Below are 27,089 nucleotides of genomic sequence, written 5' to 3'. Positions count from 1 at the left end.
TAAACATCATACCATTCAGCTACAAGATCAAAGAGTCGAAGTTCAGTAATTCACTGCTCTTCACCTTCCTCGGTAATCCCCTCCAGAAACAAATACTGGAACGCTATCGAGTACTTTGCTATTCTTGTGCTCTTAGTGCTACCGTTTCCCAATAGTTGTTATACTTCAAATGAAACGATCCCGAACCATCACCTTTATCATAGAGACATCAAGGAATGATATATTATTGCCTATCCGAAATGAAAGGTAAAGTGGGTTCGGAGTTGAAAACACAACCTTTGATCGTAAAAATAGAGGGAATCCACCTCTTGTAGATAAACAGAGACCTTGGAGAGTCCCCATGGTGTGTATCGGATAATACAAGCTTGCAAGGCCCTTTCTTGCTGCATGTATGTAGGCAGTGTTTTGCCATTAATCCCAACATGGTAAAACATTTGATTCGGGTTCGAATGTACCTACTTTGCATGGATTATGGCATTGTGACACAAAGCTAGAGTCCTAACCAAGGCCAAGTCTCGTCCACGAGGATTACCGTGTCTCTCTTGACAGCTCCTGATTACGATTGCTGATTAAAAAATGGATGAACGTTGAATCAATGATGTTCAAAAATAGGCTGCTCGGACTCAAGTTACCTTTCGTCAAAGAAATCTCCGAAATCATCGACGATAACAGCAACTGGAGACGTGTCGTTGAGGTGAAATGCAGCAAAGTACTTCTTGATTCCCTCATCATCATCGTCGTCAATATATCTTCAAAGAAATTAAGAGCACCAGAATTCAAATATTGAGTACACAAGTAGCTAATACTGAACATTCTATATGATTATATGTATTGTGAATGATTAATGTAATTAATACGTTATAAGGAAGATCCCTCACTTCATTTTTATTCGCTGAAATATTTCCGAATCTGGATCAATGCCCTGAAAATTTTCAAAAATCCATAAAAAAACGTAAAACCTTAATCAGAATTACAAAACATAAAGGCAGGTTCAAAAGGAAGATATAATATATGCCTGGGAAAGATAAGGGGGCTTGGTTTCCAGCCTTCGCCGGCTACATATGAAAACCACTTTAGAATTGCCAGAGCGGCACCGTGATACTGAATTGATCGCGAACTGAAATAGCAATGAGGTCTTCCCACTGCACAATTTTATATGATATTGGGTAAAGCTGTTAAGTGAAAAACAAAAGAAACAGCCTTCTATGTGTTCGACAAAATTACAAGCAGACTTGACTTCACGGACGAGCATTTTACCAGGAAGGGGGACCCGAGAGGAGTGTAATTGAGTCGGCCACTTGCAGATGACTATCCCACGGTTTGGTCAAAAAGAACCACTCTACCATTATCCCGCTGTAACTCTGGCCACGTTGATATATGAAACTCGCTGCTCACTGAAGACTGATCGACTGTGTTCAATGAAGTGAGCAATACTTTTTTGCTTAACGAAAGCTGTAAGAAAAATACGGTAAAAGTACAAAAGCAATCCTTGTATTATATATCATATTAGATTTTAGTCCTCTTACTGAAAAGATAGACCGAGTGAATCTGTGCGAGTACATTTTGAACAAGAACAGAATGTTCACTTTATTAATTTATAAGTATATTACATGTTTAGTATTTAAACTATTATTTTTATTTTAGTATATAAATTTTATTTTTTAAAATTATATTTAATATTTAGTTTAGATTTTATTTTGTTATCTCACTGTTAAAAATTTAATATTAATGTATGTGTCACCAACACGTAATTTTACATCATCATTGAAAAAAATTAAAAAATATAATGTCATTAATTCTGTTAATTTTTTAACGAAAAAATCAAATTAAAACATAAACTAAACATTAGATATAATTTTGAAAAAAAAAATAAGTTTTGGGTGTCAAACAAGAACAAAAATAATAATTTAAATATTAAACTTATAGTTTATCTAATGTTTTTATTTATATATATAAACTTTTAGAGAACGTTTGGATTTGGGAATGTGAGATTCCCATGATAATGGAATCCACATTCTATCGTTTGGTTAGCCCGGTAATCTCATACCCGGTAATGTAAGATTACCAATAGTGGATTTTTTGGGGTATATTATCAGGAATGTCATTACCTCCCTTTCCTTAGGTATTGTTAGATTACCGGCGTTTTAATCCAAAACACCCTTAATTTTTTTTCAAAAATATCATTCTTTTATCATTGAATAATAAAACTTTTATGAATGTTCAATTACAAATTTATCCTTTAACTATTTTAGATTTAAAAAAAAATCTATAATTAAAATTTTATATGAAGTTCAAGGGTTAAAATAAAATTTTACCATTTCATTAAACCTTTATATTTTTAATTTTATAAAAAAATTATAAATTTATGAATTTAAATTTTTTAAAAAATATATAAATATTTTTCAACTTGTTAAAAAAATAAATATATAATAAGGACAATTTAATCAAATAATTCTAATATTTTTTTATTCTTTTAACCAAATACGATAATCTTACATTACTACTAAATCAACTAAACACAAATACAATATTCTCATAATCATTCTCTGACCTTCCTCGCAATAAAATTTTGTTGTGTTCTTTCAGCCGAAAATTGCGGGTAAAAGGATTAGAACCAACTGCAGCAAGGCCAAGTCGAGAACGTACACTTGGTTTCTTTGTCTAAACAAGGGAAACTCAAAGAAGCTCGTGACTTCCTCAACAAATGGACGAAGCTGGCGTTCCCGTCAACCCCAACTCCTAAATCCCTTACGAAACCTGTAGCAATGAGATCATTTCGGATGGCAGATTGATCACCAACGTTGCGAACAACGATGGGAATACGTCTAGGTTTCTCGAAACTATGTCCTGCAAATGTACTGTATCTGCGAGAGCTTTTGGGACGCGGAGAAGCTTTTGATGAAATGCCTGACAAAAATCTAGCATCTTGGGTTATACTTATTTGCTTACACAGAAAAGGGACATTTAAAGAAAGCTTTTGGGTTATTTTGTCAAATGATTGAGTTAGGAATTGAACGCATTCTACCATTTTTACCAGCCTCTGAAGAATTTATTAGATCCTTCTGTTTTGGAGATTGGGAAACAGCTACATTCTCTCGTTATAAGAATTGGATTAAGCACCAATGTTTCTGTTATCACAGCAATCACCAATATGTACGTGAAATGCGGGGCGCTAGAGAGCTAAGCTCGTTTTGATCAAATGGTTGAAAGAAATGCCGTGGCTTGGACGGGATTGATGATGGGATATATTCAAGCTGGCAAAGAGAAATATGCTTTGGTATTATTTGTTAGAATGTTGAAGGAAGGTATTGAAGTGGACAAGTTTGTGTTTTCAATTGCTCTGAAAGCGTGTGCTGGTTTGGAGGATTTGAACTTAGGGAGGCAAATTCATGGTTATATTGTTAAACTCGGGTTGGAATCCGAGGTTTTCGTGGGAACTCCTGTTGTGGATCTATATGTCAAATGCTCGCATTTTGATTCTGCTTGTCGAGCTTTCGAGAGGATATCGGAACCAAATGAGGCTTCGTGGAGTGCTATAATAACTGGCTATTGTCAAATGGGTAAATTTGAGAGATCGCTGCAGATTTTTAAATCATTGAGGATAAAAGATATGGCAATAAACTCATTTATTTACACTAGCATTTTCCAAGCATGTTCTGCTCTTGCAGATTATAACATGGGCGCCCAAGCTCATGCAGATGCAATAAAAAGAGGGTTGGTTTCATATCTTCATGGAGAGAGTGCAATGATCACTTTGTACTCAAAATGTGGTAGGTTGGACTATGCAAATCGAGCCTTTGAATCTATAGATGAACCAGATACGGTGGCTTGGACCGCGATAATATGTGGTCATGCTTATCATGGCAATGCTTTTGAAGCCCTAAAGCTTTTCGAAAGGATGCAGAACTCTACAGCGAAGCCAAATGAAGTTACTTTTGTGGGGGTTTTAACTGCTTGTAGTCATTCTGGTTTTGTTACAGAAGCTAAGTTGTATTTAGAGTCAATGAGCCATGAGTATGGTGTGAAACCAACTATTGATCATTATGATTGTATGATCGACACATACTCTCGTGCCGGGCTGCTTCAGGAAGCATATGAACTGATAAAGAATATGCCCTTCGAACCGGATGCAATGAGTTGGAAATGCTTGTTGGGTGGGTGTTGGATCCACCGAAATCTTGAGCTGGGAAAATTTGCAGCCAAATATCTACTTCAGCTGGATCCTGATGATACTGCAGGTTATATTCTGATGTTTAACCTATATGCTTCACATGGGAAATGGGAAGAAGCGGCCCGTATAAGAAGTATGATGGGTGCAAGAAAGTTGAAAAAGGAACTTAGTTGTAGCTGGATTACCGTCAAGGGTAAGGTACATCGATTCGTCGTTGGTGATAAACATCATCCTCAGACACAAAACATTTATGAAAAGTTAAAAGAATTAAGCCATTCTTTTACCGACGTTGAAAGTATCCTTTTAACAGAAGAGGATGTGTCATTTGGTCTGCCGGAGCGTAAACAGCAGATTATGGAGCACAGTGAGAGACTTGCCATAGCATTTGGGCTCATATCCGCACCAAGCAATGCTCCTATAACTATTTTCAAGAATCTCAGGGCATGTAAACACTGCCATGATTTTGCAAAACATGTGTCAATGGTTACAGGACACAGAATCACTATTAGAGATTCATGCAGATTCCATCACTTCTACTCGGGGAAATGCTCTTGCAATGACTATTGGTGATTCTTGCAATTTGCTTTTACCATGAGAGGTAGGGTAATTCCCACTGAATCTTTATGCACATGATAGGAAAAGAACATTCGAGTGACTGGAGTTTTTTCTCCTCTTGATGTTTAGCTTGTTGCGCATGATATCAAGTAGTCCATGAATATTAACCCTTCCATGACAATTATACATTCAACATTCAAAGTAAATCCATCATATAATCTTTATATTTTCTCCATGGACAATCATTTAATTAACTTTTTACTGGTTTGTTGTGTTGTAGATATTGTCATTTACAAAACCTGCATTATCTTTTACTGCCATATTCAGACAGATAGAACAGATAGAAATACCATCATCATGATGCGCAGAAAACAATTCCAGTTCTTTAGTTACCCGCTGTGCCTAACACTCTAGCACATAACAAGAGCATATTGTCGGTTCTTAAAGTAGTTCAACTGAGAGAAATAATGATACTTACAACCACAGCTATGCATAAAATATAAAACCTATTATTAAGACATTAAACATAGGGTACAACTATAGAACTGTTTAGACATTTAAAAGCGAGAGAGACTACAACCCGTGTCATTATTAACCAAGACTTTGCATTTTGCATGCAGAAATGGAGTTCAAAACCCAACAATTGCTTACTGCTCTGGCTCCTGTTAAATTTGCCAGAGCTTCCGCATCTGATTGCCTGCGGCTTAAAATCATTTGCTGCTTCTTGGGATCACACTTATCAGGCAACTCAACACTGTAAATTATGAAGGTTGAAGATATAGTAGAACCAGATACCAGGGCTCCCAGATCACCCGAAATAGGTTTTCTATGTTGAATGGTGCCTCCGGCAGCAATTACAACATCTTGTAGGTATCCCTTGTAAGAAGTTTTGAAATCCCCCATTATATAGAACTTACACTCGTTAAAAAGCTTTGGTTGCTGCAAAGATTAAAGTTGTCAACAAAGAAAAACTGTCAGAACAAAACCAAATTAACTTGTAAGTTCAGTGTTAAAAGATTGCATACACATCAAAGCATCATTTTCAGGATTCTTACAAGAAGCCGCTGTAGATACTATCTTTTAGTAACAGAGTAAATATTACTACATAAATTGTTTATTTTTGCAGATGACATTGAAAAGTTGCCACAAAAGAAAAGGTCTTACTTAATGAACATGTCCCATGAAGGATTAAAACAATAATTTATAACAGATAATGAGCATTTGAAAGACCAAGAGGGACCAACCTTGTTCTGGAGCCTAAGCCTTCCAAGTCGTGGACCGTCCCTGATTCCATGAACATCAATACTAATTTCATATGGTAACTCATCAACAGGTTTCATGGCTTTGATGCAAGCTTTGAGCCCTGCACAAATAGAAGTTTAGAATACAAGCTGAGATTATTCAGGCATATGCATTTGTAATTACAGAATATGCAGTAGGCACATAGACTTATAAAAGTCTTAAAACAATAAACTCGAGCAATTTTTTGGTAGCAAGGTACTGACAATTAATATTCAGGATCCACTTCCCCTCCAAGATACCGATAAGAAATTTAAGGGTTCTTTTGCATGCTCCATTTTCATCCGTGGATGCAATGATATGGGTGACATTTGAATCCCATTTTTTCAACATTGTAACACCAGCTAGCTTCTCAAATTCAGATATGATTTCCTGTAGTTCAACAAATTTAGAGTAAACGTCAAGGGTTTTCCTTCTGTGAACGATAAAAAAAACACAAGGACAACAGATTGTGACACTTACCTTTTCTTCAACTGTGAGAGCTGAGCAACAGAGAACCAATTTGTTGCGTGATTCACAAAGATTCCATTTCTTCTGGATACTAACTTCTTTTGTAGGATTTTCATTGTTGTGAATTGGCAAATGTCTGCAAATGAAGCAAGAACTTAATGAAACTTTCATGAGGATGAAATGGTGAAGTTTGTAAGGAATCTAGAATAAGCTGAATGAAAGTTCAGCATACCCTCTTAAAGCACTTCTTTTTCTGCTACCTTGAGATTCTGACTTTTCATTAGGCAAGTTAGAAGAGGCATGGAGAGGGCATAACATTACAAAGTTATCCTATTGTGATCCAAAATAAATACACTCGTTAACAAGGAACGTAGTCTTTAACTTCCCAAAAATCATATCTAGCCCATAAAACTGCCCAATCTGTATATCACTTACAGTATCCCACCGGCATTGTGAGACTAATTTTGCACAGGGAACATGGAAACTCTTGCAACAACTCTTTTCATAACAGCCCAACGCTGCACCTTTAAGTCCACAACAGGAGCATTTTATTTTTCTACTTCTGGAGAGTTCAGCTTCAAGGTTGATCGCCTTATCATTTTCAAAATAAACATTAGGTGCCCTGCAAAAAATCACATTATAATATATTAAAAATGCCATAAACTGCAAGTTCAAAGAATCTAATTCGAACGAGTATATTCAGTTACAAACTCTTTTACCATTCAGTGCAGTTCTTGTGCGAATGTATGACCTTAGAGCCACCATTGTAATCTTGAGGAACAGGCCTGCCTTCATAGTAATGAACCATCTCTCCTGTAGCCTGCAAATATTTTTTAGCAAATAAACTTCGCAATTTGATCGAAAAGATGGGAAGTTTTTATCATATCATGGACTTAGGAGGAAACACTAAAGCTCAAACCTCAGTCTCTTCCGTAGAAAGACAGAAAGCACATTGTGTTTTATTTGTGATGGTCTCACATTTATACAAGGTCACTCCGTTTGCTAAAGGCAACTTCTTTACCGTTGAACCATCTGAAATTCCACCAGTTGGACTCCCGTGAAACTTTTCATTTGGTCTTTCTGAAAACACATTACTATTTCCTTGCTGCTGCTGCTGCTGTTGGCCTTCAGCCAGCCCACTTTTCGTGTCACCGATTAAAGAAACTTTCATCTTTTTCTTACAACTTGAGGTCTTTTCACTTGTAGTCAACTTTACCTCCGTAGCACGTTTAATCGATCCTTTCCCAACCTGTTTGGCACCACTGTCATGAGCTAAGGGGATGGGAAGTGAGGGCTTCTGTTGAATCATATTTTCATTTGTCGGACTCTGAACCGTTGAAACTTCTTTAGGGATATCAACCTTCTCCAAACTTGGTTTTTGTTTCTTTGACTTCGAACACGATTTCTTTTGGAACTGGTCGGTGACCTTCCTGCAACTTTTTGCTGAACTCAAATTCTCATATATGACACCACATTTTCCCTTATCGACTACAGAAGGCAATTGTCTGTCATCCTGTTTAGGAATTTCAGCATTTTCATGGTGACCCAACCCAGCCACATTACGATTTTTCCTAGTCTTAGCCAAATATAAAGAACTTCTACTACAGTCAGCTTCTTGTTTTTTGTTAAAATCTTCAGATCCCTTTCCCAGATTGACATGATCTCCAGAAATATGACTGCTAGTTCTGTCAACCATCTTCTTTGGGGAAGTCTTTCTCTGTTTAGTAGCCAGCTCCCAGGATTTACGACGACCAATCTTATGACTAACACACTTGGTTCTGGAAGATGTAACTGTATTTTCAACCTGTAATGCTGATTCTTCAGTGTCTTCAACCTGCATTTGTTTGAAATAATAGTAAAATTAGAATGACCAAACGTTATGAAAAAAAACCCCCAGAAATGAAGAAATACAAACGAGCTTTAGGTGGGGGTTTAAAATGAGATTATGTTTACCTGCATTTTAATAGGAGTTGGAAGAAGTTCTGGAGAACAAGGCCTCTGTGTCCATTCAAACGTTTCACTATCAGAAAGATTCACATGGTCGGGGTTTCCATTCATCTCCTCCTATATGATTTTATGAAGACATAAGTAAAAAAGTTGCAGACCATTACTAGATAACGGCCATCAGAGAAGTTGTCATTAAAAGGAAGATTCATATATTATTTATACAAATTGTTTTGGATGCTTGAGTAGCAAATTTTACTAAATGCACTTAGCTAGCAATGCCAAAAGCAAGTGAAAACTTACATTAGAAAACCCTTCATCATCAGAATCCTTCATATCACTGAAGGAGGGAAGTTCAGGCGGTGTTGTGTACACACATTGATCACCATCGGTGAGCTGACTTGGCCTCTCTACATCCTCCTCCCTCAACCAAAAAAAGGGGTGAAAGTGTTTGCTCCCCGTTTTCTCTTAAATTGTAGGTCTCCTTTGTAGTATCTGTACTCCTTTTTGATTCATCCTCCTTGATTTCTATCACCCCATTTCCATTTTTTTGCAGACCGCATGGGTGTTTCTGACAGGGGATATTGTGGCACCTGAACCCTTTTGTTGGTTGGAAAAGAAGGCTTCGCAGGAATGGAATCAGAACTTTCTGTCAATTTAGCCACACATGATCCTCTTCTTTGGTTTGCTCCTTGATTGTCCGGTCTTTCACTACAATCGAGAGGCGGATTCTGAGTGACAAAAATACTAAAACCTGAAGCAACCTCCATGCTTTTGTAAATGTTAACCAAGTTATCCATGTGAGGAGCTGGACGAACCTCTACACCGTGAACATTAAATAAATAAGTTATAGTCAATTGAAGCTTGATTATTAGTTATTGTCATTTACTTCTTGTCTCAATAAATTTAAAGCAATTGTTGAATATAAGCAAATGGGTAAAATTTAGTGCCAGTTGAAACAATTACGTTTCATATAGTAGGAAAAAAACACAAAAATAAACAACCAAACAACAATATCGCTGGCCTCATTTTCATTCAATCAAACAGATAGATGGATTTAAAAAAAATCTCACTGACAATGAACAAGTCGATAATTCAAAAGGACTGAAAATCAAGAAATGAAGCATACCTCGACGCCGGTAAGGTACTTTACAAACTGGACAATCGGAACCCAATTTCATCGATTTCAATATACAGGCACTGAAAAGAACCAGAAATGAATAAGGGATTTCAATGATTTCGATGAAAGCGTAAACACACACAAAATGTAAATTCAAAAAAGTGTGAAAGGGATTAAAGGGCTATAAAACGTACTTGCAGAAGACATGATTGCATGTGAGCGAAACCGCAGAGTTCAACAGACTCAAGCTGCATCGGAATTTTTTTATTAAAAATTTTAAAAAATAATAATAATAAGAGAAAACAATGAAAAGAAACATGAAAGCGACGAGAATGAATAATACCAAATGGGGCAGTTCAGCTCCCTGCCCATTTTCTCGAGGTGACTGGGATCCCCCATTTTTGGTGAGTTTTTCTTTCTTCTGGAGATTATGCGACGGAAAGAAGTCAATAACTGAAAAGAGGAATCGAATTGGAACGATATAAATGGCGGCGGAAGATTGTGTCGGAAGAAAGCGCAAAACCCAAAATCCCAAATTCAAATTTCAACCCGCCATAGTCTTCTCTTACCCGTTGCCGTTGGCGCTCAATTTCTGATTCATTTTCACTTTTACATTTTTTTTTTACTTACTACCTTGGGCCAGATAATTACTGCTATTTAAAACTGTAGCAACCAGGCCCGAAGAGTGTTTTAGTCTAATTCTGCTCTAGGTACATATACTCTTCATATATTTGAAATTTAAACTCTTCTATTTTTAATCTTATGAATTTAACTCTTTATTCTTTCAATTTAATAATTTAAATAAAATTGATAATACCTCGGAAATTTTCTCGTATGATTAGATTATTTAACATTTTTAAAATAAAATACCCATATGATCAATATTATACTTGTGTAAATCTAGGACTATAAGGTTTTTTATTTTGAATTGGGTTTATAAGGCTTTTAACACTATTTCAGATAAGTAGAATGAAAGTTGAAACGCTTTTTACATGATTTTTATGTGACTTCAAACTGATTTTGAGAATAATTTTAAAAACTGAAACATTCTTTCTTAAGAAAGTTCTTTGAAAGTGTTATGAATTGGACATTAATTAATAAATCAAAAGAGTATGACTAGATCTCTAGAATTAAAAGTATAAAAATTAATTTGAAATGTTTAAAGAGTACAAGGACTGAGAACAAAAATATACCAAATGCTTGCTTCTTATGTATCCTGCTCCTTCCTATTTCAATCCAAAAGTATATACATATACACGTTAACTCATAGCCAACTACATCAAGCTAGAATATCTTCACCACGCTAGTTTGCTTACACCAATAACTAGCTGGAATATTGTTGATAGAAATAAAATTATTATAGATTTATTGACGGTTTACTTTTTCTTATTTAAATAGAGAGTCGTAATCGATGATTATAAGATATATAAATTATCACTCGGATTCTAGATTTCTTTACCCCATTGCCATTTCAAAGAAAGGACAGCTGCTTGCAATTTTACCAAACGACTATCGATACGCAGGGTCTGAACCCAGCTTCATTCATCTAATAAGTACATTAGTTTCGTATAATCCTTCACAAATGCTTATCGGCACAACACATGGTAAAGGGAGGACTGTAAATCTACAGGTAGATAGCTCGTTAATTTGTGTCTATCTTCACCCTTTTAATGGAATGGACGGAGGGATCAATCAAAAACTTCCCACAGCGCCATCGTCGGAGGAGAAGGATTAAATTTCTCCCATTGGGTTGTCACAATAACACTGGTACCTGCCTTAGCTCTTCCCGACGATATCTTCAACGTCTCGAGGCTTTCGACACATCTCTGTACTTTCTTGCCCTGCAAGTTTTTTTGGGCTACAGCATCTCCCTCGGCAGCCACATCTTCAAGCTTGATCGCTAGTCTCATTAGCATCTCGATCAGTGTCGTGATTTGAACTTCTGGGACTTTAGCTCCGCTGGAGACCGATTTCTCTATTGCCGAAACCTTGGGAAAGCAATAAAGTTTATGCGATGATGGATAATATTATTATGAAAAATGAGAACTTGCTTACTTACTTGGTCTGCCAGCTTATCGAGTTCAATGGAAACGTGGTTGATGGCCCGATGAGCTGTTTGAATCTTGGCGTTTCTCCGCCTCTGGATGAACCGTCGCTCTACACTTGCCGGATCCTCCACTAATACGAGTTTCGATCGGTCTTTGACGCCGCACATGTCTAAATACTCACCGTTTTCTTTCTCTTTCCCTTTGAATATCAATCTCTGTTCACTCGGTTTTAACCCTGTTTCTGCTGTTAGTCGCTTCTTCACCTCCCCTGTTTACCCCGTAAATAAGTACCGATTTTCCATCAGCCAAGCATCAAAGAGAAAGTCAAAGAAAATGGAAAATCGTGAGAAAATTAAGATCAGGTTATTTTATCGAATGTGGCTTGGGAGTTCTCGGAGATGTCGTAACGCACGGCACCGTAAACAACACGTAACCGAACATCAGGACACAAAACGTAGCCGTTCTGGTTCCTTTTCTGCACCAGCATCCCTCCGGGTCTCATTTCCCAGTCGATTTCTCCTTCCCTATTTCTTGAGTTTTCGCCCATTTTTCTATACCCACCGGACATTCTCTTCTTCATCATCTTCTAGAAAGCTTTTCCCGGAATTTTTTTTTACTAATTTTATCGGGAAAATAATATATTTTCAATGCATTGAAATGAACTAGTCTTGCTAGTTTGAGTTTCCTCTGCCGACAGTAAATTTAACAGCGATCATCAACAAGGTCGGGGATGGATGCTTTTATATGTTGGGGTGCGGTGTTTAAGGTTTTGCTTAAAAGACATTAGAAAAAAATGACAGGAAAGTGTTTTGACCAATGGGAAGTCTGCCACGTGTGAACTGTCTCTGAGCAGTCCGTAATAACAGTTAAGCAATAGTTGCCGACAGTTCAAGAAACCCAGGAAAACAGGGTTCTTCATTTTTTTATATTTTGTGATGTATTCGTTCATCGTATATGTGATATACGTCAAAGAAATATAAAGGAATATATCGTATCAATAGTGCTGATAACTATTATATATATATATATATATTTAAATTATGATATTATTTTGAATTCATTGATTGTAAACTATTTAATTTTAGATTGAATGGTTAGTAAAAGAATGACCGTAGATCCATATAAATATGGTAGAGAAATAATCATAAAAAAAAGAAGGATGTTTGTAAATGGTGTTTACCTCTTTCAGTCTTTAGTAATATGAAGAAGTATTATTATGGTATTTAGTGTATGTGTCAATCACAGAACTATGGTAATTATTCATAGATCGATATGTTAAGTAGATATAAGTTTTATTATGACACATAATATAAGCTTCAAATAGATTTTAATTAGGTCTTGTTTACATATAATATACGCTAAAACTTGACAGAAATTAGGTAATTTTCAAAAATCACCTATGAGAGTATATGACAATTATTATATATATATTTATATTATATTGATTGTATTTATATGTAATCATCATGAATGATATATTTATAATTAAGTTAACGTAATCTCTAAATTAAATGGCATGGAGTTAAGTTTGGTTTTCATTGGTAGAGACACATGGAAAAGCTAATTCTAAGCAAAGAGATAAATTAGTTAAAGACGCATGCTGATCACATCAATGGAAAAAGGTGGTGTCGATTGTGGTTGTTGAGATAACTATGTCTTAACAATATGTTATTTACATAGATTTTTCTTTGGTCAAATTATTCTATTACTCCATATACTATACAAAAAGCATAAAATTAGTCCCTCGTATCTTTCCATAACCAAAAAGAGGTTCTACAAATTTTCTTCCCCAACATAACACATTTTATTGAGAGTCTTTGAACAAATATTGTCTAGTAATTACTTTTTATAATTTAAAGGAGAGTTGTAATTAATTATTTTGAAGAGAAAAAATAGAGAGAAAGGATTCGAGAGATTGGTTCCCTTTGTTTGTTGTATCGAGAAATTATCTATCAATTTTCTAAAAATTAATTTTTAATTTATCTTTATTTATTTCTAAATTTTATAATTGAATTGAACATTTATTAAAAAAATACATGAAACCAATTAAAACATGGAAAAGATGATACAAGAGAAAAAAGAAAACCTAACAACCCAATATCACAATTTCCAAACGAGGAGAAAACATTGCTAAAATGGGTGGTGGGAAATCTTGCAAAGCAATTAGTTATAAGTCAACTATAGATTTCAGCATAAAATATGCAAATAGGTATATTCTTATATATATATATATAATATCAACCGTCTTTTTACCTACCCATAGACCAAAGAATGATCATTTGGATAAAGATTGACCCCAAATAAAATAATAAAAGAGAGGGAAAAATTGGTCTTCATCTTGAGGAGAAAGAAGAAATAAAAACAAAATGGAAGAACGAATACAAACATCCTACTAGGAATATTTTAAGAATTTAGTCAAAATATAATCTCAAAATGACTTGCTTACAACCATAATTAAGTAGCAATTCATGCTAAGTTTGGTTCAGCTCCCTCAGCACACATTACAACCAATGTTATGACCTAGTTGATGAGATTTTTACTAGTCCACGTGATTTATTAGAGTTAAATTTATCGTCACCTGATTGTATCCACTTAGCATGTTAATCTATAAGTAATCATTATAACCCTACAATTGACACAAACATTAAGGGTCATTGTAAAATCTTTCAATTATGGTCGAAAAATAGAATACAACCTCTATGAAACTTACTCATCCTTGTTTTTCTGTGCTCTACTTCATGACGAAGACAGAGTACTTTGACACCCGATATACTCTCCTTCCAAACTAAAAAGGTTAATTTTCAATAATTAACAGAATCTATTTGGTCCATCAAATATTAATGTATAGATCCGCAACAGCAGTGGTTACAAGACGTGGCAGCATCGTCGGCAAGCAAATCAGCAATGACCATTGGTGGCAAGCTAAAAGTACGCAGGTTGAAGTGATCAACAGAGGCAACCTTGGCAATAAATATCTAAAATATCATTCTATGATTAGAGGAAACCAAAATTTTTAAAATGATAATTAAATAATTCATTTGTTTTATTTAATAAATAAAAATACATGACTATTGTGCGTGATGAATTGATGGCTATCTTCCACCAACCCAAGGGTGGCGGAGGCTATGCCGTTTCGGGAGGCTCTTTCTTGGTTCAAGTATTTGCATTTTGAAAAGATAATTGTTTGGAAGTCATTTAAGTTTGATTTTTGTTTTAGATAATTAATTTGAATTTTGATTAATTAATAATAATATTAAAAAAATAAGAATTAGAAGCTATAATTTTAGTCAAACTCATTTCTTACCTAACCTAAACGCATCCAATATTTCTTACCATTTCTGGTTATGTTCCACCAAACCAATCTTTAAAGAAAACAAAAACCATGGGTAACCAACCAAATGACACGCCTCTTCAATTTTCAAAATGCATATATATGGGTGGGAAATGAGGAGGACCAAAGGTGTAATTTTACCCGTAGAGTAGAGTAGGCCGAAAATATATGATTAACCTTATCACATTTTCATTGAACTTCTTAAAGTTAATATTAAAAGTATGCCTCACCTACTGCACCATTTTATAATCTAACATCACACATGTCCAAATTCATACAACTAGGTTTACTTTTTTAACTCAAATCAGATTTTTTCAACTGTAAATATATTTCATATTCTGGTTCAGAGTTAGAATTGAATTATAAAGACAAACATTGTTTAATTTTAAAATGAATAAGATTTAAGAAGTAATTAAATTATTAAAATTAGAGATCAAAATTTAGTTTTATTAATTTTAAAATTAATAAAATAATAAACAGTAATTCAACAAAACGATGATTTCATTACAACAAATTTAAAATTATTAATGATCTAAAATGTAATTAACTTATAACAAATTAGGGTATTATCCCTCCCACCTACAATATATCTCTGTCACCGTCTATGTTATAGAGACACGTTAAACTTTGGTTCTAATGTTTAACCCAAATATTTTTATTTTAAAAGTAAAGATAATATTAAAAAATATTACAAAGAAATTAGAAGAAGGAATAGTAAAAGTGGGAAATTGCCAACAACGTGTACACTTAGTATGTCAACATGAAAGGCGGCGGCAACTTGCTATGGTTCAACGCTCTTACAAACCAGAACCAAACATCAGTTATTTCATCGTACAATAAACAAACAAGCCGATCTTGTCATCTAAAAAACAGGGTCTTAAGTAATGCAGTACGCCGAAATACAATACGAGGTTGATGAACAAAACTATAGAGTGTTGAGCATGGCATCTACCGTCTCTTGGACCACCTTCCAAGCCATGAGAACATGTTTATCCTCCGTAAGACTGGCGCCAATGGCGAACCGTATCATGTAAATCCCATCGACTTGTGCATGAGTCACGTAAATTCGCCCCTCCGCGTTCACCGTCTCCAATAGTTTCCGGTTAAACTCGTTTGCACGCATCTCGTTGTCGTCATCGGCATTGCGAAACGGCAATGCAGATGGCGAAACCCTAAAACACACCATAGCGAAATACCGTGGGACCACGACTTCGAATCTATTGTCTGTGATTACGAGCTGTTCGAAGCGTTTCGCCATTTTGACGTGGCTTCTCAGAAAGTTTCTGAGGTTGGCAACGCCGTAGCTTCTCAGGACGAGCCAAAGCTTCATGGCTCGGAACCTACGGCTGAGAGTTATCTGCCAGTCTTTGTAGTCAACCACTTGATTAGACTCACTAGCTTTGTTCCGGAGGTATTCGGGGTTGGTCGAGAGTGATTTTATGAGACTACTCGGATCCTTTACCCACATGCAACAACAGTCCAGTGTGGTGAAGAACCATTTATGAGCGTTGAGACTGAATGAGTCTGCTCCTTCGACGCCGTCGATGAAATGCCGGAACTCAGGGCAAATACAGGCGCTTCCTGCATATGCAGCATCGACATGAACCCACATTCCGTATTCTTTGGCCACATCGCAGAGTGGGATCAATGGATCAACGGCGGTGGTCGACGTTGTCCCGATCGTGGCACAGAGATATAGCGGGATAAGTCCAGCTTTTACGTCTGTGCTTATTGCGTGTCGCAGTGATTCCGGTGACAGACCAAATGCAGCCGACCTTTTCGTCTTGATGGCCCTGAAGTTTTTAGGGTCAATACCGGCGATTTTAGCTGCCTTTGCTAGAGCACTATGTGTCTGATCGGAAGCATAGACAACCAATTTCCCGATGTTCTCCCTCCCAACTTTGAGCAACATCCGATCTCTCGCGGCTGTTACGGTGCACAAAATCGCCTCGCAAGTCGTTCCTTGCAGAACACCACCGCCGTTTCCGGCGAAAAAGGAAAGCACGAGGAAGATCAAGCATTTGTCCAAGCCAATCCACGACAATGGATTCCAGCTCCGTCGCAGCCGGTGACGATATCCAGTTGAATCCGACCACATTGAAACCGGTGCTAAGCATTTCACCGAGGAAGCCCGCAACGCTACCACTCGAAGGGAAATACGCAAAATAGTTCGGACTTTGCCAGTGAGTTATCCCGGGGATAATATGTTGCTGCACGTCTTGAAGGATCGCTTCCACCGGCTCGGCAACGTATGGTGCGGTGGTCGGCAATCGTTTCGCGAGGTATCCGGGTTCGACTTGACTCAGAACCGGGTATTTCTCGATGTTCTGGTAATAATCAGCTAGAAAATCAATGACCATGTGGCCTTGCCTCCTGAATTCATCGGGATCTAGGGGGTTAACGTTGTTGCTGAAACCGTTCCCTAGTTCATTAAAAGATGCAAGGCTGCCCATTTGAAATATTGAAAACAAACTAACACTTGAAAGCTTTAATTTCTCTCCTGCACCTAATGGGAGCTGATTGTGTTGTGCTTAGTTTCTCTCCCAAGCTGCTTTATATAGCTTTTGACACAGCCAGAAAATTACGTATGGTTAGAATTTTATTTTATCTTTTAATTGTATGCGTTAGCTGGAAATATTTATTTATGAGAATTATTCCCACAATTTCTTGGTACTTACCCCCATGGCAACGTTCAATGAACAACCGTGCATGCATATTATTAGTAAAGTAGAATTATTTGCCTTTGCTTTTGCTTTATTATTAATCTTGATTGCATATAATAAATTATTAATTACATCATATTATACGTATGATAATGGTTGGGTTGGCAGGATTACATTTGTAACATATGTAGACTTTGATGGGTTGGTGTTGGTTGACATTTTCATCACGTGTACTGCCTAATTAACACATTCCTTAGCAAATTTGGCTACTGAAATTAACGTTAATATTTTAATTGCAGGCTTATCTATGTCAGTGGAAAATAAACTTTTTGACATCTTCATTCCCACCGTCATGATTGTTAAGGGTTAAGTATTATAATTTCGTTTTGATTTTATATTATTTTAAAATTATTGGACAAATAAAAATAGATAAAATAGATCGCCTTATTGTTTTATTCTTTTGTTTATTCTCGCTGATCCAACAATCCTAAATCAATTTAAACCTTTTAATTTTACATTGTGTTACTGAATTTTATCTTAATGTTAAATCTCACATATAGTTTTTTTTTCATTTAAATTTAGTATTAAAATCACTTTTTTCTTATACAAATTGTATGATAGGTTAAATGCTTCATTGAGCTTCTTGCTGCACCGCACCTGCAACCGCCGTGCAAGGCGGAACCTCAGCAACTCCTTTCCGATTGGTTTACCACAATACATCTTCGTCAAAATCTAATCTAATTCGATCCAAACTGTTGTTATGTCTAATATTCTTCATAATTAATATTTTGAAATCAAAATCTGTTAGTTTCATTTATCAATTCCATTGACGATGAAAAATATATTAATTCGTTTTTTTAGGAGAAAGTAAAAAAGAAATTTATTATCAACTAGAAATGTAGAGCAAGCTGCCCAAAATTTCAATGGGAACATCTGCAGACGCGCATACAAGTAGCAGCCGAAGACAAGTTCTCAAATCTTTCTTTAAAAAAATTATCCTTTTCGCAAACTTTCTAACGAAATTTCTCGTTTATTTTTATCGACTTTATCTCCACTTTTGTAGTATTTCTTAAATATTTAAAATTAATTTATTTAAGAAATTAATAGTTATTTATTGAGGTCTCAAATTTGAATATCATGTATGTATGGATATGAATGTTCAATGTCGTGTAATTCATAATCTTTGAAGAGATAATATCTTATATTTACCTCAATTTAAAAAAAATTATCTAATATTTAGAATTTTATATATATTTAAATTATTATTGAATCAAAAAATATGGAGACCAACCAACCCTTCTCAGATTTGTCCCTACCAATGGAGATGAAAAAACAATTACTATAAGAGTTAATTGCATCGCATGTCCTTAAACTATGATTCTTATTTTAAATTGGTCTCTAAATTTTTAAATATTTTAACTTCATCCTCAAACTATGATACTCATTCTATATTGGTCTTTAAACTTTTAAACATTCCAATTCCATCCTCATACTATGACCCTCATTCTAAATTGATCCCAAAATTTTTATATATTCCAATTTCATCTCTAAATTCATCCAAATATGTAATTAATTTTAACCATAGTTTAACCTATTTTTTTTCGAACGTATAATATTATAGATTGGCTTAACGATTTTATTGACATGGAATGTGATTAGTATATACATAAAATTTGGTATGAAATTAAAATGTTGAAAAACTTTGAGGACCAATTTATAATGAAAGGTATATTTTAGGGATGGAATTAAAATATTAAAAAACATAAGGAAAAATTTAGAATAATAATCGTTGTTTGAGAATAATCGTCTAACTCGAACCGGACTCACTAATTCACCCAAACCAGCAAACCTTTTGATATCAACATCGAGTTTGCTTCAAACTCGATTGATGTCAGCCGTTCTTCAACCACTGACAAACGCATTCGTGTCCGACAGTCCTTCAACGGCGAAATCAAACGCAACAAAATAAAAGAAATTTAATGTTAAATATTACAAATAATATATTAAAAAAGGATGAGAATATCGTCTAACTCGAACCGGACTCACTAATTCACCCAAACCAGCAAACCTTTTGATATCAACATCGATTTGCTCAACTCGATTGATGTCAGCCGTTCTTCAACCACTGACAAACGCATTCGTGTCCGACAGTCCTTCAACGGCGAAATCAAACGCAACAAAATAAAAGAAATTTAATGTTAAATATTACAAATAATATTATTAAAAAAGGATAATTACAAATATCAAAAGGTTAAAATTTTAAAACGTTAAACAAAATAAAAGATATTATTACTTCAATTGTAAAAGCAAAAAAAAAATCATAATTAAATGAATGTTTCAAAGAACGTGAGAAATGAGAAGCGGAAAAGTGAGAAGAAAAGTCGCTCAATAGTCTCGTGAAAGTCGTGAGCTGAGAGAGACCCCCCATCTCCCAACTACCACAAAATCTTTGTGATTCTTAAAGAAAACGAAAGAAGACCATAAAAGAATGGGTAAACTACGTGTTTACTCAATCAAATATCATTTTTATTTCATTTTAGTTATTTAATTATTTTTCTCAAAATCATCACTAAGTTACATTTTGATTTTATTTTAGTCACTCATCGTTAAAAAATTAAAGATGATGCTGAAATGTCACCATAAGATCATGTCAAATCAATATTTATGTTAATTTTTTAACAACGAGTGATCAAAATGAAATCAAAACATAATATAAGCAATGATTTTGAAAAAGAAATAACTCCATGATTAAAACTAAATCAAAATGATAGTTTGATGACTGAATACATAATATACCCTAAAAGAATTCAGTATTCTATTGGATTAATAAGAGATTTAAAAAATTTAGTCATTGTGTAAAATATATGTAACATCCACTTGACACAAACAAAAAGTATATATATATATATATATATATATATATCCACTTGGTTGAAAGGAACCCAAAGTCTGCATCTGCAAAGGGCATTTAACATCCTAATGTCCCATATATTTCCACTTTGTCTGTTTTCTTCGTTGACTCTTTCATTTTGGATTTTATGTACCCTACAGCGCCGCCATTACCCTTCCTCGGTTTCAAACTTGCTTATTAAGAACCATTTTATTGTTATATGGGAACTAGAATAAAATACCAAGGGTGAATTACAATTACTAATAGAACCTGATTTGACTTTAAATTAAAAAAAAATTAATCTGATCGTATTAATTTTAAATAGTTACATATGTATAATTTTATATTAGAAATAAACTTTTAAAATTTTTAAAAGTTAATAAATTTATCAAATATTAAGAGGACGAAAATATATTATCAATAAAAAATATAGAAATTATATAAAATGTATAATAATTTGAATTTTTTAATAAGGTCGTACGGTAGAAAGATGCACTGCATCTTTAGCTAAAAAAATAACATAAAACTGCTGGAGGAGAAGCTAACAAGATGAGTTCCAAGTTAGAGGTATTTGCAATATCAGCAGGCAGGTTGCATTCACGAGGAATCCAAGCAATAACAGTAGACCAACTTCTCATTCTGATTCCATTGATTGCACGAGCGAGGGAAAGGGGGCTGTTACTCATATTTGGAGTGCTCAGAATTTTGACCGCCTCTGCACAGTTAGAGTAAACCTTGATCCCAAAATGGATGTTGACCAATAGAGCGTCGACATCTTTCAAGGTTAGTCATCAGGCGGTTCTTGTAGGCGACCCAAAGGAATACTCGAAGGCGTTGTGGCACGTTCAACTTCCATATTCTGTTCCAAATAGAATTATTTGAATCCCACGTGGTCGAAGCCAATTGAGAGTAAGCTGATTTTACATCGAAGTTATGTTTGGGATTCCATCTCCAAATGATACGATCATCATTAGAATCCGTTGGGTCTGGACTTTTAATTCCCAAAATGTGGGGAATTGAATCAGCAGGGAAATACGAGGAAAGTTTACCATAATCCCAACCTACGTTACTATTGAGCAGATCCGAGAAAGAGCAATCATGGACAAGGTTGTATGGGATGGCTACATTATCGCGCAAAGGTCCAATAAACGGTACCCAAATATCATTTAAGAGTCGGACAGAACTACAATTGCCTAGAGACTAGGCAATTCCTGCCCGGAGATCATTCCAGTGGGGGGCGAGAGCCCTCCGAAGGGGAGTACAACGGGGCCGAACTATTGAGTCAAGGCAAAGGTCATGAACTCGATATTTTTCTCGCAAAAGGTGAGCCCAGGGAGTATCAATATCAGTCAGCAAAGAGTAACCAATTTTAAGGATGAAAGCTATATTCATGAACTCGTCTCAAGCCAAGGCCTCCACAATCAACAGGTTGACAAAGAGCCTCCCAATTAATTAGAGAAATTTTGCTAGCAGAGGTGGTGGATCCCCAAATGAAATTTCGAATGATTCTTTCGATGTCAAGGCAAACCTTTTTTGGGTAACATCGTTGATTGCATGAAGTAAACTGGGATCGCCGAAAGAGTTGATTTGGCCAAGGTGATCCTGCCAGCCATGGATGAAGAACGAGCAGCCCACCACTAAAGCGAGCTTTCATTTTATCTACAATAAAATTATAATCAGCCCACTTAGCTCTTTTGTGTAAGACCGGGGCACCCAAATATTTCTCAAGGCAATCGACGAGCTGAAAACCAAGATACGAACTTATTTCATGTTGCAAAAGAGGATCAATATTTGGCGAAAATTAAACATTTGTCTTTCTCGCATTAACACGATGACCAGGGGATTTGCCAAAGAGAGCGAGAATATTTTTTTATATCAACAGCTTGAGACATGTATGCGCGCGCATACATGATCAGATCATCCGCGAAGAATAAATGAGATAAGGTGGTTCCATTTTTAACAAAATGGAATGGTTCCCAAGAAGCCGTAGAAACTGAATGGTTAATAAGATGTCCCAATCGTTCCATAGCTAAGACAAATAACTATGAAGACAGGGGTTCCCTTGTCGGATGCCTCGCGCAGGTTGAAAAATTCGAGTGAGTTTGCAATTCCATTGAACTTGAATGCTTGAAGAGGAGACACAGTCCATAATAATCCGACAAATGTCTGTTGGGAAGCCAGCGTCAACGAGAGAGTCTGATATAAAGCTCCAATGAAGCATGTCGAAAGCCTTTTCTAAGTCGACCTTTATAGCCATCCATCCCTTTTTAAGCTTTGAATTTTTCATCAAATGAATAGCTTCCTGATTGATAATGATATTTTTCGTGATGTATCGTCCCGAAATGAAGCTGGTTTGATTTGCTCCAATAAACAAAGGAAATACTGATTTAAGTCTTCGAACGACAAGCTCAGTAAGTAAGTTATAAAGCACCGTGCAAAGGCTGATCGGGCGGAAATCAGCAAACTATCAAGTGTTTTAGTAGTTAATTTATTTTTAGAGATTTTAGATTTGAATAACTTTTTTTTCTAGGTAAATACAAGACAATATTTGTTCAAATATAACTCTTAATTTCTCGATATTAAACGCTCACACCCCTGACATCTATGGTGCTTGAACCTGGATCCTCAAGGAATAACAACTATTTTACCACTGAGGTCACTTGATTCGTACTAGATTTAAACAGTTGTATCTGTAAGGTGTGTGCATATTATTAATAAATTAAAAAAATTCTAAATATATGTTATTTTGTAATCAATTTAGACTATTAAAAAAACACATAATATCACGTACACCCCTACAACACACAGCCTGCCATTGAAACATGAAGTTGAAGTGGAGTCGTCTGCCTAAATTTTGTTTGTCTACGATTTGAAAGCCTCCCGACAAGTATACATGCATAGCTATAGTTGGATGGATACGAGATTTAAATGCGATAAGGTTTGATTTGATTTTGTAGAATTATTTTTTATGCGGAATTTTTTTATAGAATTTTTGTATAATTAATATTTTAATAGCTAAATTATCATTTTAATGGTTTAAATTATGCATGCTAAGATTTTTGATTAAGTATTTAATCATTTGATTGAACGTTAATATTTCAGACATTTATAATGTTCGAACTCCGAACTTCAAAAAATAATAATAAATAAATAAATTTAACAATAAAATTCTTAAAACATTAAGCTTACACAAAGTCCATGAAAGTGTATAAAACAATATAGTTTTATATGGGTTTAATATCATTAGATTTTGTCACATTATGATTCTCAGTAAAAAGGGATTTCATATAAAAATATGGTTAAAAATTCAAATTAAATGATAAAGCATTAATATATAAATAATTTTCGATATAGATTTAATTCTTAAATGAGTTTTTTTAAATGATTTAATTAAAAACTATATAAAAGTATAAAGGTATAATGATAAAATTATTTATCAACGTTTGTGCAAACGGTCATTTTGATTTCTATTCTTATTTATAATAAAAAAAAATTCACTTGACTAATTTAAAGTTGCGTGAAAACTAGTAAGCATTGCACACCTACCTTCACCCAACATCTCTAAGTTGTAAAATAAAGTGGAGTTCAATTATAAATTAAAATTATAGAGGGACTAAATTGTTAAGATTTAAAACAAGACTAAATTCAAATACTCCATGATTATATAGACCGAAAGCACAAGTAGACCAATAATACATAGGGTAAAAACACACATACCTAACTTTTAATATTCAAATTATTATTTTTATTTTGTTATGATTCCTCAACTATTTTTTATTAAAATTATACGTAAGATAATATCTGTTATTTTTTTTTAATTTTTTATAATAAAGATTTATAATTATATACCCTCGATACTCGAATTTAAAATCTTTAAAAATAACAATAATAATTCAAATAACAATAATTGTCCGTTCAGCTCAGTTGATAGAACGCAAGGCTCTTAATCTTGTGGTCGTGAGATCGAGTCTCACGGTGGGCAATTCACAATTGCCGGAGGTTTTTCACGGAAGTTGCTCTCAACCTCTCCTTACCTCATTAGATATGGGAATAGGGTTAGCTAATTAATATATATGAAATATATATGATTACTCCTTAAAAAAAAAAAAGGTACCCTCACCTTGGGTCCTGACAACCAACCAACCCACCGAAAAAAGAGAGTTCGGTGGTTGCATATTCGCGCTGCGCCCACTTGGAATTCGGCGGTTGTCGAGATTTTTACATTAGAAATGGCTTCAACAATGTTGTGGGCTTCTAGAGTGGCTTCTTACCTCCGGATCTCCGTCTTCCATAGAGGCTTTTCCACTGGTATTCCATTATCCTTTCCATTATTTTTCTCATGTTGTTAAATGATCATGAAGACAATTATACCCAGATCACGGGTTTGGGTGTTGATTTTATTTTTTATCCAAGGTTTACATTTTAGTGGAAAAAACATATTAGATTTTGATTTATCTGATTGGGTTGTTAAGTGTGTTTTTTTAATGCTAATGCACAGTATTAGGTTCTGCTTGGTAGAAGTATAGAAACGTGTGAGTATGGAAAATTCAGTAACAAATTTTATATCCTCACTCTTTTATCCATCGTATCAAGCAAAACTTTAGAGTTCTGGGAATTATAATATATAGATATACATGCTCCAGATGTCTGTAAACATGGGATTTTGTTTATGATCAATTTAGAGCTAGAGACATGGTTACTACAAGACACTAGAGAGCATGAAAAGTGATGGTAATCTGGCGGTGATTTGATCGGTGTGGTTGAGGCAGGGGATAGTTGTGTAGGGCAACTGCCGAGTATCGGTGCGGGTGTTTGAAGCAATAATTGTTGGCTTGCTCTTGAAAAAAAATAACTTTTAGTTTGGCCTGATATCCCCTTATTTGGATTCTGAAAACAAAAACAAAAACAAAAACAAAATTCTCAAGAAAACAGTAAATAACAGTTCATTGAAGTCCTGGTTACCAATTTAATGCAACCGAATAATGGGATATGAATTTTGTAGATATTGCTTATGAGTCCCTCGCATTCATTATGAAACATCATGCTATGCATTAGGTGCAGTCTGTGGCTAATCTGGCTGTATATGTATGTTTGTGTATATGTATGTTTGTGTATATGTATGTTTGTGTATATATATATTGTTATAACTATAAATTGGGAAAGCGCTATAGAAATTTGTAGAAACTGAAAAGACCCTAAACTTATGTTGTCCTCAACGTGCGGTGAGCATGTTATTTATTATGATCATGTGTTTGGGATTGATATTTCAGCTATTCGAACGAAACTGAAATCTTAGGACTTGTTATAGGGAAATTCAGATCTTTTAGTGTTTTTGGTATAAATTCTGCTTAGAGTTTTACAATTGCATTGTTAAGGAAATAAATAAAAACTTAACCTAAGCCTTAATATAAATTAACTCGAATTAACGGACTTTCCTTACATAGATTTGGCTCGTAACATTATCCTATCTTAGGGTTTAGTGCTGACATATTAGTATAGTTGAGCTCTATTAATTTGGAATAAAATTGTCTTAGCAGTATTAGACCGTGTTAACCATGATATAACTTCAAATTCTGTTCTCTATATAAGCTCATCGTTCCTTGAAGCAGCACCGTATAAGCAAAATGCATCCATGGTACTTGATGAATGTTATTTTTATATTTATTTTGGTGTTGTACTACCTATGATGACTCATGACTGTGTATGAAAAGGATATTCGATTCGTTTGATCACATAAACCACTACAAATTTATTTCTGTCTAGAGTTACAGCTACATTATCTATTATATACCTCCCTTCTATTCCTGCAGTTTTGAAGGATCTGAAATATGCCGATTCTCACGAGTGGGTGAAGGTTAATGGTAATGCTGCCACGATTGGTATAACCGATCATGCTCAAGATCATTTAGGTGATGTTGTGTATGTCGAATTACCTGAAGTGGGAGCTGTCGTAAAGCAGGGTAACAGTTTTGGAGCGGTTGAAAGCGTCAAGGCCGCTAGTGATGTTAATTCTCCTGTTTCGGGAAAAGTGGTTGAAGTTAATGAAGAGCTCAACAGCTCTCCTGCTCTGGTTAGCACTCTAGCGCTTCCGATTTTTGTATGATTTCCGGAAAATTGGATTTTTTAAGTATTTTTTTTATATTCACTTTTTCGTATACAATTTGTGTTCATCGCAATTTAGGTTAACTCGTGTCCATATAAAGATGGATGGATTATTAAGGTTGAGATGAACGATGCCGGGGAGTTGAAAAACTTGATGGACTCGGAAAAATACTTGAAGTTCTGTGAGGAAGAAGATTCACAGCACTGACAGGATGTGCTCGACATGTCCGATATCGAGGCATTTTGCCGTGGAGATGCCGTGCCCAGAGACAGATATTGGCTGAATCTATGAAGCCAACTGGTTGAGAAATGTTGCTTTCATGTTGATGTTTCTATTTGGGGTTTCGGATTAAAGCATGGGAAATCGGCTGCATTCAAGACAAGTTTATATTTAAAAAATAAAAAAGCCCAATTGTCTATTATTATAATATTATAATAATTATTAATATTTATTAATAAACCTAATAAATAATAAGTAGTCCATTTGTTAGTCAATCTAGTCAATTTTCCAAATCA

General features: G+C 34.9%; 4 protein-coding genes and 2 pseudogenes across 6 annotated transcripts; 2 read left to right on the top strand and 4 right to left on the bottom strand.

Moving 5' to 3' along the window:
• Positions 1-29: 29 nt before the first annotated feature.
• Positions 30-1,403, bottom strand: LOC120201630. 2 transcript variants are annotated; one of them, XM_039202205.1, is made up of 7 exons: positions 1,233-1,403; positions 1,016-1,142; positions 879-922; positions 633-749; positions 460-552; positions 277-383; positions 30-192 (listed from the first exon to the last, which is right to left on the bottom strand). In XM_039202205.1, the coding sequence occupies exons 1-7, from the start codon at positions 1,250-1,252 to the stop codon at positions 119-121; spliced, it is 582 nt and encodes a 193-aa protein (XP_039058136.1). In that variant the 5' UTR covers positions 1,253-1,403; the 3' UTR covers positions 30-118. The 2 variants fall into 2 exon arrangements, with proteins under 2 accessions (XP_039058136.1, XP_039058135.1); XM_039202204.1 differs by having other exon boundaries at positions 1,258-1,364.
• A 599-nt stretch (positions 1,404-2,002) lies between these two features.
• LOC120201614 lies at positions 2,003-5,770 on the top strand (annotated as a pseudogene).
• LOC120201713 lies at positions 5,287-10,125 on the bottom strand (annotated as a pseudogene).
• LOC120201712 (glycine cleavage system H protein 2, mitochondrial-like) lies at positions 9,160-26,922 on the top strand. Of its 2 annotated transcripts, XM_039202275.1 has the most exons (4): positions 9,160-9,169; positions 24,661-24,779; positions 26,282-26,541; positions 26,653-26,922. In XM_039202275.1, the coding sequence occupies exons 2-4, from the start codon at positions 24,701-24,703 to the stop codon at positions 26,779-26,781; spliced, it is 468 nt and encodes a 155-aa protein (XP_039058206.1). In that variant the 5' UTR covers positions 9,160-9,169; positions 24,661-24,700; the 3' UTR covers positions 26,782-26,922. The 2 variants fall into 2 exon arrangements, with proteins under 2 accessions (XP_039058206.1, XP_039058207.1); XM_039202276.1 differs by lacking the exon at positions 9,160-9,169 and having other exon boundaries at positions 24,649-24,779.
• Positions 11,156-12,185, bottom strand: LOC120201710 (BAG family molecular chaperone regulator 1-like). The gene is made up of 3 exons (XM_039202273.1): positions 11,960-12,185; positions 11,599-11,855; positions 11,156-11,527 (listed from the first exon to the last, which is right to left on the bottom strand). The coding sequence occupies exons 1-3, from the start codon at positions 12,168-12,170 to the stop codon at positions 11,228-11,230; spliced, it is 768 nt and encodes a 255-aa protein (XP_039058204.1). The 5' UTR covers positions 12,171-12,185; the 3' UTR covers positions 11,156-11,227.
• LOC120201709 (tyrosine decarboxylase-like) lies at positions 15,615-17,454 on the bottom strand. Its single transcript, XM_039202272.1, is given in 2 exon segments — positions 15,615-16,911; positions 16,913-17,454. Coding segments are annotated over 2 exon segments (1,527 nt in total). The 5' UTR covers positions 17,372-17,454; the 3' UTR covers positions 15,615-15,843.
• Positions 26,923-27,089: the final 167 nt, after the last annotated feature.

This window comes from Hibiscus syriacus, unplaced genomic scaffold (genome assembly GCF_006381635.1).
Source record: "Hibiscus syriacus cultivar Baekdansim isolate YM2019G1 unplaced genomic scaffold, ASM638163v2 tig00007895_pilon, whole genome shotgun sequence".
Lineage (NCBI taxonomy): Eukaryota > Viridiplantae > Streptophyta > Magnoliopsida > Malvales > Malvaceae > Hibiscus > Hibiscus syriacus.
This window is presented reverse-complemented; position numbering and strand designations above follow the sequence as displayed.

Bases quoted from the DNA above. Each gene is read 5' to 3' on its own strand.
- LOC120201630 (XM_039202204.1), bottom strand. From the start codon at position 1,346: ATGGTAGAGTGGTTCTTTTTGACCAAACCGTGGGATAGTCATCTGCAA. The intron at 923-1,015 runs GCATATATTATA...GAAAATTTTCAG, and splicing joins AGCCCCCTTATCTTTCCCAG to GGCATTGATCCAGATTCGGA. The intron at 553-632 runs GTAACTTGAGTC...AATCGTAATCAG, and splicing joins GGAGATTTCTTTGACGAAAG to GAGCTGTCAAGAGAGACACG.
- LOC120201710 (XM_039202273.1), bottom strand. From the start codon at position 12,170: ATGATGAAGAAGAGAATGTCCGGTGGGTATAGAAAAATGGGCGAAAAC. The intron at 11,856-11,959 runs ATAAAATAACCT...CGGGGTAAACAG, and splicing joins GAACTCCCAAGCCACATTCG to GGGAGGTGAAGAAGCGACTA. The intron at 11,528-11,598 runs GTAAGTAAGCAA...TGCTTTCCCAAG, and splicing joins TCGATAAGCTGGCAGACCAA to GTTTCGGCAATAGAGAAATC.
- LOC120201712 (XM_039202275.1), top strand. From the start codon at position 24,701: ATGGCTTCAACAATGTTGTGGGCTTCTAGAGTGGCTTCTTACCTCCGG. The intron at 24,780-26,281 runs GTATTCCATTAT...CTATTCCTGCAG, and splicing joins CCATAGAGGCTTTTCCACTG to TTTTGAAGGATCTGAAATAT. The intron at 26,542-26,652 runs GTTAGCACTCTA...ATCGCAATTTAG, and splicing joins TCAACAGCTCTCCTGCTCTG to GTTAACTCGTGTCCATATAA.